The 13,157-nt window shown below is 41.3% G+C and overlaps 1 protein-coding gene across 1 annotated transcript; it reads right to left on the bottom strand.

Annotated features, from left to right (window-relative positions):
* Positions 1-10,132: 10,132 nt before the first annotated feature.
* LOC103251546 (baculoviral IAP repeat-containing protein 2) lies at positions 10,133-12,476 on the bottom strand. Its single transcript, XM_008050138.2, has 2 exons — positions 10,336-12,476; positions 10,133-10,249 (listed from the first exon to the last, which is right to left on the bottom strand). The coding sequence occupies exons 1-2, from the start codon at positions 11,162-11,164 to the stop codon at positions 10,146-10,148; spliced, it is 933 nt and encodes a 310-aa protein (XP_008048329.2). The 5' UTR covers positions 11,165-12,476; the 3' UTR covers positions 10,133-10,145.
* Positions 12,477-13,157: the final 681 nt, after the last annotated feature.

Here is a 13,157-nt window from a genome sequence, read left to right as displayed (position 1 = left end):
CAGTCCAGCAGGTTGAGGCTGTGGTGGCCAGGAGCGGGCCACTGCACTCCAGTCTGGGCGACAGAGTGAGACTCCAACCAAAAAAAAAAAGTTACTGTTAAAGAAATGAAAAGACAAGTTACAGACTGAAAGAAAGTTTGCAAAGTGACACTAGTAAGATGGCAGCGTAGGAGACACCAGCCTTCTTCTGCCCATAAAAAACAGTCAAACAGCTAACCACAAATAAATACAGCCCCAGGAAAACTCAGCAGTCCAATTAACCCACAGCAAGACACTGAAGCAGTAAAAGGGAGAACCACCACACAATCAGGATTGCTGGGAGATCTGTGCAGCAGATATCTAGAGATGGCGAAGAACAAGGAGCCGGGACTGCCTCTACGAGCTGTGTGGTGGGTGCCACCATGGTCCCCAGGGGCATGCTCTGGTGAGGACTCCAGCAGTCTTTGCCACGAGACTTGGATAGCCACTGAGAGCCACAGACTTCCCTGCGGGTTTCACACCAGATGCAGCAGCAGTCCTTAGTGCCAGCCCCTACTCCGCAGAGAACACTGCCTGCTTTCGCCACTAAGGTAACCAGCCCCACTGCCCCTGGGGACTTCCTAGAGATGGAGGTGCAGCTGCAGCCCTCCCCTCCAAAGGAGCAGCTCTTGCACCGCCCAGGAATGGAGCAGCGTCCCCCAAGCTCACACCTGCTCCAGAGTCCGGAGCTGCAGCCACTGCACAGGTACCTGTACTGCGACTCTGCTCCAGGGCGCTTGAACTGCGTGCGCTCCAGACCCCCGCTCACAGGCTGCTTGGCCTGCACCTGAATCTCAGGCACCGGAGCACCACTGCCGCAGGCTAGCCAGTGCCCCAGGCGCCCAAGTTACTGTCTCGCTACAGGCACCCACACTCCCACCTCTGGCCCCCGAGTCACTGTCTCACTACAGGTACCATGATGGCACCCACAAGCCAGAACCACTGCCAAGAGGAATGAACCTGAAACCGAGAGGTCCCCAGTGGCGTTTGCCACCAAAGACCACAACAAGCCCTTGCTGCTGATGTGAACACTGCAGCCTTACGCATTTGGGACTCCTGAAATCTTCACTAATGATGATCTGAGCAAACAGTTTACAATGCTGGACCTTCCACAGAGCCACACAACTATAAGCTCGCGCCCTCACATTCACCCACAGGCAAAGGTCTTTCTCCAACAAAACCAGCTGGTAAAGTCTAGAAGTCATTGTTCTATCAAATGCAGAGATATCCCCACAAAGCTAAAGAAACAGAAAAAAAGCAGCAACAACAAGGAAACATGGCATGACCAAAAAAACACAATAGTGTTCCAGTAATCACCCCCAAGAAATGGAGATCTATGAACTGCCAGATGAAGAATTCAAAATAACAGTTTTAAGCAAGCTCTGTGAACTGTAAAACAACACAGACAATGAAATAAAAAAATAATACTACACAAACACAATGAGAAGAGAGACAGAAATCATACAAGAACCAAACAGAAACTCAGGAGCTGAAAAATAAAATTAAAAAAATAAAAATGCAATAGAAAGCATCGACAGTATAATGATCAAGCAGAAGAAATAACATGGAACAAGATGACAGGTTATTTGAAATTATCCAGTCAGAGAAAAAAATTTTTTTTAAATGAAGAAAGCCTACATGAATCAAAGGACACCATCAAGCAAAACAATTTTTGCACTATGGAAATTGAAGAAGCGAAAGAAAGGGCAGAAACCTTATTTAAATTAACAAGGGCTGAAATTTCACAATCTAGGGAGAAATATGGACATCCAGGTACAGAAAGTTAATGGGAACCCATACAGATTCGACCCAAAGATAATTTCATTGAGGCACATTATAATTAAACTGTCAAAAACAAAAAAATCAAGAGAATTTTATAAACAACAAGAAAAAAGAAACTAATTGCATACAAGGGAATCCCCATAAAACTATTAGTGGATTTCTCAGCAAAAACTTTGCAGACCAGAAGATAAGATGATATATTCAAAGGGCTGAAAGAAAAAAAACTGCCAAACAAGAATACTTTACCCAGCAAAGCTGTCCTTCAGAAATGAAGGAGAGATAAACACTTTCCCAGACAAACACAAGCTGAGGGAATTCATCACCACTAGACCTGCCTTACAAGAAATGATGAAGATTTCTTCAAGCTGAAATGAAAGAACACTAATTAGTAAAATAAAAACATATTAAAGTATAAAACTCACTGGTAAAGATAAATATATAATCAAATTCAGAATACTCTAAATTTGAAATGGTAGTGTGTAAATCACTTAATTCTGAAGTACTAAAATGAACTATAGCTACAATAATTTTTCATGAAGACAATATAAAAAGATGTAAATAGTGACATCAAAAATATAAAATGTTGGGGAGGGTCAGAGTAAAAGAATAGTTTTTGCATGCGTTGAAATTAAGTTGTTAGCAACTCAAAAGAGACTGCAATAAGTATTAAATGTAAGCCTCCTGATAACTACAAAGCAAAAGCCAAGAGTAGATGCACAAAAGATAAAAAGGAATCAAAGCACCCCACTGCAGAAAATAATCTAATCACAAAGGAAGACAGCAAGAGGAGAAAGAAACGAAGGGGTCTACAAGCAACCAGGAAACGATGAGCAAACTGACAGCAGCAAGTCCTCACCAGTCATCAATTACCTTGAGCATAAACGGATCAAACGCTCATGTCGAGAGATACAGAGCAGCTGAACGGATAAAGAAAAACAAGACACAACTACATGTGGCCTGTAAGAGACTCAATTCACCTTTAAAGACACACATAATGTGAAAAAGAAAGGATGGAAAAAAGATACTCCGTCAAATGGAAACTAAATGAGAGCAGAGAAAGCTGTATTTTTAGTAAATAAAACAGACCTTAAGTCAAAAACTGTAGAAGAGACCAAAAAGGTAATTATATTGTGATAAAGAGATAAATTCCACAAGAGGATATAAAATTGTAAATATATATGCACTCAACATCAGACTACCTAAATGTATAAAGAAATCAACAGATCTGAAGACAGAAATAGATAAAGACACAATAATAGTAGGAGACTTCAATACCCCAATTTCAAAAGTGGGCAGATCAGCCAGACACAAAATACTGCACTTGAACTACATGCTACACCAGATGACCTAACAGACATACAGGTTATTCTGTATCCAACATGCCTGGGACCAGAAGTGTTCTGAATTTCAGTGCTTTGTTTTTTTTTTTTTGGGGGGACGGCTGCATTATACTTACCAGTTGAGCACCCCCATCCAAAAATAATTAACCATGAATGTTCCGAAGAGCATTCCCTTTGAGCATCATATTGGTGCTCAAAAGTTTGAATTCTAGAGCATTTCACATTCTGGATTTTTGAACTGGGGGTACGCAACCTTTATACAGAACATTCCATCAAACAACAACAGAATACACATTCTTCTCAAGCACATACAAAAAATTCTCCAGGGTAGAACATATTTTAGGGCACAAAACAAGATTAAACAAATTCCTGAAGACCAAAATCATATATATAAGTATCTTTTTAGACCATGATATAAAACTAGAAATCAACAATATGACCAAAGCTGGAAAATTGACAAATTGTGGAAAGTAAAATTATTCCTGACAATCAGTGGGTCAGAGGAAATCAAAAGGAAAATGAAATAGAATCCTAAGAGAAACAAGAAGTGAAACACAATGTACAAAACATGGGATGCAACAAAAGCAGTTGTAAGAGGGAGGTTTATAGCAATAAATGCCTACATTAAAGAAAGACCTCAAATATGCAATCTAACTTTACACTTGAAAGAACTAGAAAAATAACTAAGCTCAAAATTAACAGAAGGAAGGAAATTTTTTAAAAAAACAGAAGAGAAATAAATGAAATAGAGACTATAAAAAATAGAAAAGATCACTAGCTAAGAGCTGGATTTCTGAAAAGATAAACCAAATCAACAAAGCTTTAGCTAGACCAATTTAAAAAAGAGAGAAGACTCAAATAAGAAACAAGAGGATATTACAACTGATAATACGGAAATACAATGGCTCATAAGAAACTATTATAAACAATTATTCACTAACAAATTGGATAACCAAGAGAGAATGGATAAATTCTTAGAATGCAACCTGACGGCTGGGTTCGGTGTCTCAGCCTGTAATCCTGCACTTTGGGAGGCCGAGGTGAGTGAATTGCCTGAGCCCGCGGGTTCGAGACCTGCCTGGGCAACTTGGCGAGACCTCATCTCTACAATAAATCAAAAATTAGCTGGGCATGATAGCGCGCGTCTGTAGTTCCAGCTACTTGGAAGGCTGATGAGGTGGAAGGATCGCCGGAGCCCAGCAGGTCGAGGCTGCAGTGGCCAGGAGCGGCCACTACACTCCAGTCTGGGCGACAGAGTGAGACTCCAACTCAAAAAAAAAAAAAGAAAAGAATGCAACCTAACAACTAAAATTAAGGAGAAACAGAAACTCTGAATAGAATTATAACTAGGAAGGAGACTGAATTAGTAATAAAAAAATTTCCTAAAAAAGAAAAGCCTAGGACCAGATGGCTTCATAGCAGAAATCTACAAAACATTTAAAGAAGAATTATGCCAGTCCTTCTCAAACTCTTCCAAAACAAAAAAACAAAAAACAAATGAGGAGAAGAGAGTACTTCCAAACTCACTTTACAAGGTTAGCATTATTCTGATACCAAAGCCAGGAAGGACATTAAAAGAATAGAAGATTACAGGCCAATATCCCTGCTGAATACAGATTCAAAACTCATCGACAAAAAACTAGCAAACTGAATTCAGCAACACATTAAAAGAATCATACATCATGATCAAGTGAGATTTATCCCTGGAATGCAAGAATAGTGTAACACACAAATCAATAAATGTGATATACCATATTAGTAGACTGAAGAATAAAAATCATATAATCAGCTCAACAGATACAGAAAAGAAAAAATTCAACACCCTTTCATGATAAACGCTCTTTTTTTTTTTTTTTTGAGTTGGAGCCTCACTTTGTTGCCCAGTCCGGAGTACAGAGGCATGCTCCCAGTCACCGCAGCCTCGACTTACTGGGCTCCGGCGATCCTTCCGCCTCAGCCTTCCAAGTAGCCAGAACTACAGGTGCAGGCTACCATGCCTGGCTAATTTTGATTTACTGTTAGATGAGGTCTCGCCAAGTTACCCGGGTGGGTCTCGAAACCACAGGCCCAGGCAATCCACTGGCCTTGGTCCCCCAAGTGCTGGGATTACAGGCTGAGACACCAAGCCCGGCCAAGAAATACTCTTAACAAATTAGCTACAGAAGTAATGTACCGCACTATAAAGACCATACATGACAAACCCACAGCTAACATACTCTACACGAAAACTGAAAACTTTTCCTCTGAGATGACGAACAAGACAAAGGTGCTCTCGCCACCTCCACTCAGCGTAGTACTGGAAGGGACAGCCAGAGCAAGCAGGCAAGAAAAAGAAATAAAAGGCATCCGAATCAGACTGGGAGAAGTAAAGCTGTCTCTGTTTGCCGACAACATGATCTTATGTGTAGAAAAACCCTAAAGACTCCCCAAAAAGACTGTTAAAGCTAATTAACTAGTTGCAAGATACAAATTCAACATACAACAGTCAGTAATATTTCTACACAGTAACAGTGAACTCTCTGAAAGAGAAATCAAAAAAGTAACCCCATTTACAACAGCACCAAAAACAATACTTAGAAGTAAATGTAACCAAGGAGGTAAAAGACCCATACAGTTAAAAATGTAACACTGAGCCAGGCTCGGTGGCTCAGCCTGTAATCCCGTGCCTTTGGGAGGCTGAGGTAAGTGGATTGCCTGAGCCTACGGGTTCGAGACCCGCCTGGGCAGCGAGACCTCATCTTTACAATAAAATCAAAAAATTAGCCGGGCGTGGTAGTGCGCGCCTATAATTACGGCTACTCGGAAGTCTGAGGCGGAAGAATTGCCGGAGCCCAGCAGGCGAGGCTGCGATGGCCGGGAGCGGCCACTGCACTCCAGTCTGGGTGACAGAGTGAGACTCCAACTCAAAAAAAAGTAACACTGATGAAAGCAACTGAAGATGACAGAAATAAATGAAAAAACTCCCATGTACCAGGATCAAAAAAATATTGTTAAAAATGTCCACACTACTCAAAGCATTCCAGATTCAATACAATCCCTTCCAAAATCCCAATCACGTTTTTCACAGAAATAAAAAATTTAACAATCCTAAAATTTTATGGAACCACAGAAGACCCAGAATAGCCAAAGCAATCCTGACAAAAAACAAAAAAGCTAGAAGCATCACACTTCCTGATTGCAAACTGTATTACAAAGCTATAATAACCAAAACAACATAGTGCTGGCATAAAAACACTAAGATCAGTGTAACAGAATAGAGAGCCCAGAAATAAATTCATGCAGCAAACTAATCTTTGATAAGGGCACAATGAATACACAATGCTCAAAAGTAAAGTGTCTTCAACAAATGGTGCTAGGAAAATTAGGCGGCAACATGCAAAAAAATAAAACCAGACTTCTATCTTACGCTACCTACAAAAATTAACTCAAAATGGATCCAAGACTTACCAGGTACGGTGGCTCATGCCTGTAATCTCAGCACTTTGGGAGGTTGAGGCGAAAGGATTGCCTGAGCCCAAGGATTTGAGACCAGCCTGGGCAAATGGCAAGACCTCGTCTCTACAATAAATCAAAAAATGAGCCAGGTGTGATGGCGCATGCCTGTGGGTCCAGCTATTCGGAAGGCTGAGGCAGAGGGATCGCCTGAGCCCAGCAGGGCGAGGCTGCGGTGGCTGTGAGCCTGCCACTGTACTCCAGCCTGGGTGAGAGTGAGACTCGGACTCAAAATAAAAAAGGATTAGACTTAAATGTAAGACCTGAAACCATAAAGCTTCCAGAAGGGAAAACGGAAAAACTCCTTGACATTAATCTTGGCAGATTTTTTTGGATATGACACCAAAAGCACAGACACCAAAAGCAAAAATAAACAAGTGGGATTTCATCAAACTCAATGATTCTGCTCAGCAAAGGAAGCCGCCAACAAAACAAAAAGGCCGTATACGGAATGGGCAAACAAGCATGCAAGCTAGACACTGACTACACACAGGAGTTAGTATCTAAAATATTTAAGGAACTCGCAGCAAAAAAAAAAATTCAGATTTAATAATGGGTAAAGGGCCTGAATAGATATTTTTCCAAAAGTATACAAATGATCAACATGTACATAAAAAGGTGTTCAGCATCAATAATCACTAGGGAAATGCAAATTAAAACCATAATGAAACATCACCTCACACTTGTTAAGATGTCTAGTATCAAAGAGACAAGAGATAACACATGTTGGCAAAATGTGAAGAAAGAGAACCCTTGGCTACTATTGGTGGGAATGCAGCCATTATGGAAGTACAGCCATTTTGGAAACAGTACATAAGTTCCTCAAAAAATTAAAAATAGAACTAGCATATGATCTAGCAATCCCGTTTTTGTGTAGATATCTGAAGGAAGTAAGATCAGTATCTCTAATGATATCTCTACTCCCACGTTTAAGCACCTTTATTCATAACAGCCAAGACGCAGAAACAACCTAAGCGGTCTATGACAGGTTAATGGATGATAAAAGTGTGCTACATGCATGTATACACGCTGCAGTATTCAGCCATAACAAAGAAAATTCTGCCATTGGCCACAACAGGAATAAACCCGGACGGCATTATGCTAAGCTAAATAAGTCAGACAGAGAAATACATTTGACACTTAAACAATACAGGTCTGAATTGTGCAGGTCCACTTATAAGTGGATTTTTTTCAACCAAATGCGAATTCTATTTGTAAAACATGAAACCCACAGAGATACAGGGCCAGCTCTTTTGGATACACAAGTACTGCAAGACTAACTTCAGGACTCGAGTGTGCACAAACTTGGGGATACATGAACATCCTGGAACCAATACCCCAAGTATACAAAGAGACAATTGTACTGTGTAGTATCGCTTAGATATGGTATTTTTTTAAAATTCAAATAAAAAAGCAGAAGTTTGCAAAACACATCTCATAAAGAGCTTGTATCCAAAATATGTTAACTCAAAACTTAATGCTATTTACAGTCTTTACATTGTACCAGTGCTGTAAGCAATCTAGAGGTGATTTAAGGTACACAGGAAGATAGGCATAAATTATATGCAAATACTATGCATTTTGTCTAAGGGCCTTGAGCATCCAGTGATTTTCAGATCCAAGAGGGACCCTAGAACCAATCTTCCACAGATATTGAGGGATGACCGAGTAATTAACTCCAGCCACCCTCTGCTCCCCCTGCTCTGATAAACTCCATGAGGACACTTTTGTCCGTCCTGTTTACTGTTACATCCCCAACATCTAAAATAGGACCAAGTAGGCACGCAAATATGTAATAAGTGAATAAACTGTGCTAAAATATAGTGGTTTTTCATTTACTGAGATTAAAGATTACTCACAATTGAAATGTGTTGTTTTCAGAGAAGTATTTACAAAAAGCACCCAAGTCTTCTCCCTTATTTAATAATTTAAAACAAAACACAAGACCGCGTGCGGTGGCTCACACCTATAATCCCAGCACTTTGGGAGGCCGAGATGAGTGGATTGCCTGAATCCACAGGTTTGAGATCAGCCTGGGCAAATTGGCAAGACCTCATCTCTACAATAAGTTTTTTTTTTAAAAATTAGCCAGGCGTGGTCATCCACCCATGTGGTTCCAGCTACTTGAAAGGCTGAGGCGGAAGGACCACCTGAGACCAGCAGGTAGAGGTTGCAGTGGCTGTGATCTTGCCACTGCACTCCAGCCTGGGCAACAGAGTGAGACTCCAACTCTAAATAAATAAATACATACATACATAAAAGAAAGAAACAAACACAAGCTACCAAAATAACGTTTTAATTATAGCTGTAAGTTCTTCTGTACAGTTTTGTCTTTTTACAATATTCACTCGCCTCCTTTTAGCCTCTCTGTCTCTAGCGGTGTGTCTTATTTTTGTAAATAGAGTCTAAGAAGAATCGGGGACAATGCTGTTAGTGGACATAAAATTAGAGATTAATTCTGTCTTTGTAATTGGGTAGCTGTGAGGACTTAGACCTCATTTGTGTGATGAGGAGGAGTTGGACAAGAGACTGGCTTTTTATAGTAACAGAATAGACATAGCAACGTTTACTCTCTGAACTACTTTTAGGTGTACAGTTCTGTGGCATTAAGTACATTCGTGTTGCACTGCAGTCACCACCACCATCCATCTCCAGAGTCTTTTCATCTTCCCAAACCGGAACCCTGTATCTATCAGATACTCACTCCCTGTTACCCCTGCTCCTGGCAGCCAGCATTCTGTTTTGTGTCTCTATGAGTTTGACCTTTTTAGGCACCAGTATAAGTGGAATCATACAACACAGGCCATATTTTGACCTGTGAATGCCTTTCGCAATAATGAAGGATCGCTTGAACCCCTTCAGGAAATTTAAAAAATCTTTTTGTCATTTTGTGTGATACATGATGAAAAAAATTTGATGTAACATTTTATTATGGATCAGTGCATTGTTAAAAGTTGTATTTTGAAATTATGTCATTAACATTCATAATATATAAATTTTGACTTTTCAACTGAAAAGTGACATGTTTTATTTAAAGTATTTTGGAAATAAAAAGCATGTTTTCTCAGATCTTTTTTTTTTTTTTTTTCTTGAGTTGGCGTCTCACTCTGTCGCCCAGACTGGAGTGCAGTGGCCACTCCCGGCCACCGCAGCCTTGACCTGCTGGGCTCCGGTGATCCGCCTCAGCCTTCCAAGTAGCTGAAACTACAGGCGCGCGCTACCACGCCTGGCTAATTTTTTGATTTATTGTAGAGATGAGGTCTTGCCAAGTTGCCCAGGCGGGTCTCGAACCCGCGGGCTCAGGCAATTCACTCACCTCAGCCTTCCAAGGCGCAGGATTACAGGCTGAGCCACCGAGCCCGGCTAATAAAATAATTAAAGTCTGATCTTTTAGAAGGCAAATTCCCCAACAACATACAGAGGCTTTGTTATCTCTTAAAAGTGAGCTTAGTCCTGTCAGCATGCCTACTTCTTTTGAGCAAAGTTTTGTGTAGAAACACCTTCTCAAAACCATTACCTTGGAAACCACTTGGCATGCTCCACCCACGGATCATCACCAGACTCCCAGCACCTCAAGCCACCATCACAACAAAAGCATTTGACATCATCATTGCGACCTAAAGGGGGAAAAAAAGACCAGAAATGGAAACCACACGTGTTCTAATACGTACACCAAAACAAACAGACAAAACGCGTTTCTTACCCACGTAATAAAAACCAGCACTTGCAAGCTGCTCGGGCTGCACGGGAACACTGGAAGGCCAGTACATGAACGTCCTCATCCGAGCTGTGTGTGTCTGCATGCTCAGATTTGAAATGCTAAACCTGAGTGTTTCTAGAGAGTTTTCCAAGAACGGGCAGCTGGGAAAGTGTCTCCGGTGTTCCGACACGGCATCGTCCTTCGGCTCCCAGTTACTCAGCTTCCCACCACAGGCAAAGCAGGCTACCCTGTCTCCAGGTCCCACATAATAGAAACCAGCTCTTGCCAGTTCTGATGGTGACAGAAAGGTTAATGGCCACGAACGGTAAGTAAGAAGTCTGGCTTCTTCAGTACTCATTGCATAACTGTAGGGACTAGTCTTCAGTGGAGAGAAATCTTCAACTGCCCCAGAAGTAAGGGGGTTTGGTGAAAGGCTGGAATAAGAACCACTGAATGAGCCACTGTGCTCCAAAGTAGGGGACAGTGAATGTGCAAAACTGTTTCTCACTGGAGTGTTCTTAGAGGTGGAGCCCGGACTAGCTGAAACCAGATTCTGAATAAAGCTACAGCTAGGATAGAGCTGTCTATGCTTCTCAACAGGACTGTCTCCGTGTTTCCAGTTATCCAGCATAAGGCCACAACAGAAGCATTTGACCTTGTCATTCACACCCATGTAATAGAAACCAGCACGAGCAAGACTCCTCTCTGAGACAGGAACACCGGCAGGGAAAGTTGAATATGTAGACATTCTGTAGAGTTCACACGAAAAGTCATACTTCATTGTTTGTTTGTTGCTGTTTGTCCAATTTGACAAGACCGTGCTATCTTCCATTATACTCTTAATGTTTTTGATTCGAGGGACCTCGAACAACTCTTTGGGAGGTAGTTTTGTGCATTAGTAGGTGACAGTACTGTTGGATAGCTAAAACCTTCACGTGAAATTTCTTCACTCTAAATTAGATTTTTACCATGAAAAGAAAGCAAATGATACTTTTACTTATGCAGAATTCACTACATTTCCTTTACTGGATTTACATGAGTTTATAGTCAAGTAGGATGAGTATCTTTCCTAAATTACCAAGACACTACTTAGGGTTCTTTGTAACTGTATGAACTCTTTTAGGTAATCCAAGTGCTATCTGCTCATAATTTAGTGTAATACTATCCAAAAAGCCAAAAAACGTTGATGCATTTCTAAAAGTGTTAATATTCCTTGCTTTTTTTTTAAGGTTTATATTCTCAAAACTGTAAGCAACTACAGAATACCTAAATTATGCCTTTAATCTACATTCAAGTTAAAGCACTGAAGCCTCGATATCAGGCCAATCTTTAATTGTGCCACAGGAGTGAAAAATTACAGGCAAGCTTCTTTTCCTAGAGGCACTTTAATATGACATCCAAAAATCTCATTTTATTCTAGTAAACAAAAGTAATTAAAGTCTTCATACAGTTACGCCGTCAAAGCCTAATTTCACATAGCTTATAATCTTAATATTTCCTTAAGTGGGTTATACTGCTTAACAATTTTGGGGGAAGTCACAAGCTTTGTTGAACCTGTGCCTGTTCTAGTGCACATATGTCAAATTAAGTTTGCTTAAAGTTCACAAACTGTAAACACTTCCATCTTTGCTAAATATTGTCTATACTTGTTTCCAATCCTGTAGCAACATGGTTTCTTCCTGGCTTTGTATACCACTTTACTATTCTTGATCAACTGAAGACATTTCCTCCATAAACTTAATTAGTTAACCATAAAATGTCCACAGTACTCACTTTTTAATGCTGCATTTAAAAATTAAATGCCCTGCTCTTCCCTTAAGGACCCTTCGGTCATAGTATCAGCCAAGCTGTAATTAAAGATGAATCAATTTACCAAGACAGCGCTTGTCCTTCCTAGTGTTACCCAAAAGGCCTGACAAAATATTGTATCACTGACAGAATCACTGCTTTGTATCAAGTACCAGTAATGAACTCTACTAATCCTTCTTTCTGAAAACTCTTCAATGTCTTAAAAATATAACTCATATACAAAATTACACTCCACAGAATTCAAACTATATCCCTTTATATAAAGTTTTGGGGTCTCCACATGGGACTTAGGACTGCAAGGCGAAAAATGGGCCGTGGAAAGACTCTTCAGGGCTGTAAATCTGAAACAAACAAACAAAAAAGGTATTTTAGAAAACCGTATTTGCATGGCTGGTAGAACTTACAGACTCTTCAGCTTATTCCCTCAAGTCTAAGAATAACTTACACTTTAGATAACACATCTTAATGTCAGCAATTTCCCACCAAAACCTTCCAACTGGAAAAGCTCTGAGTGAAAACAAGTGAGTGAGGCCGGGCTCCGTGGCTCGGCCTGTAATCCCGGCACTTTGGGAGCCCGAGGGTTTGAGACCAGCCCCAGCTGGTGGCTCGGCCTGTAATCCCGGCACTTGGCGAGCCCTGGTCTCTGCAATCCAAAATGAGCCGGGCGTGGTGGCGCACGCCTGTAGTTCCTGCTACTTGGAAGGCGGAGGCGCAAAGATCGCCCGGGCCCCGCAGGTCGACGCCGGGGAGGCCGTGAGCGTGCCACTGCCCTCCGGCCTGGGCGACGGGGTGGGGCTCCGGCTCAAAATAACAGCAGCAACTAACTCAAACAAGCAGCGCGACACGCTCCCCATCGCGCGAGCCCCCCATCTTTAAGATGCACAGCGTGAAAGACAGACGGGCATTTCCAGGAAGACACTCTGGCCTCGCTCCCACCCGCCCTTCCGACTTAAAGCTACCTCGGGCACTTGGCTGGAAAGAAACAAGCCACGCGCTTCAAAAAGCGGGCGGGGGAG

Source organism: Carlito syrichta, unplaced genomic scaffold (genome assembly GCF_000164805.1).
Source record: "Carlito syrichta isolate Samal-C Ts95f unplaced genomic scaffold, Tarsius_syrichta-2.0.1 Scaffold143061, whole genome shotgun sequence".
NCBI lineage: Eukaryota > Metazoa > Chordata > Mammalia > Primates > Tarsiidae > Carlito > Carlito syrichta.
The sequence above is the reverse complement of the archived record's forward strand: the minus strand, read 5'-3'. Positions and strand labels throughout refer to the sequence as shown.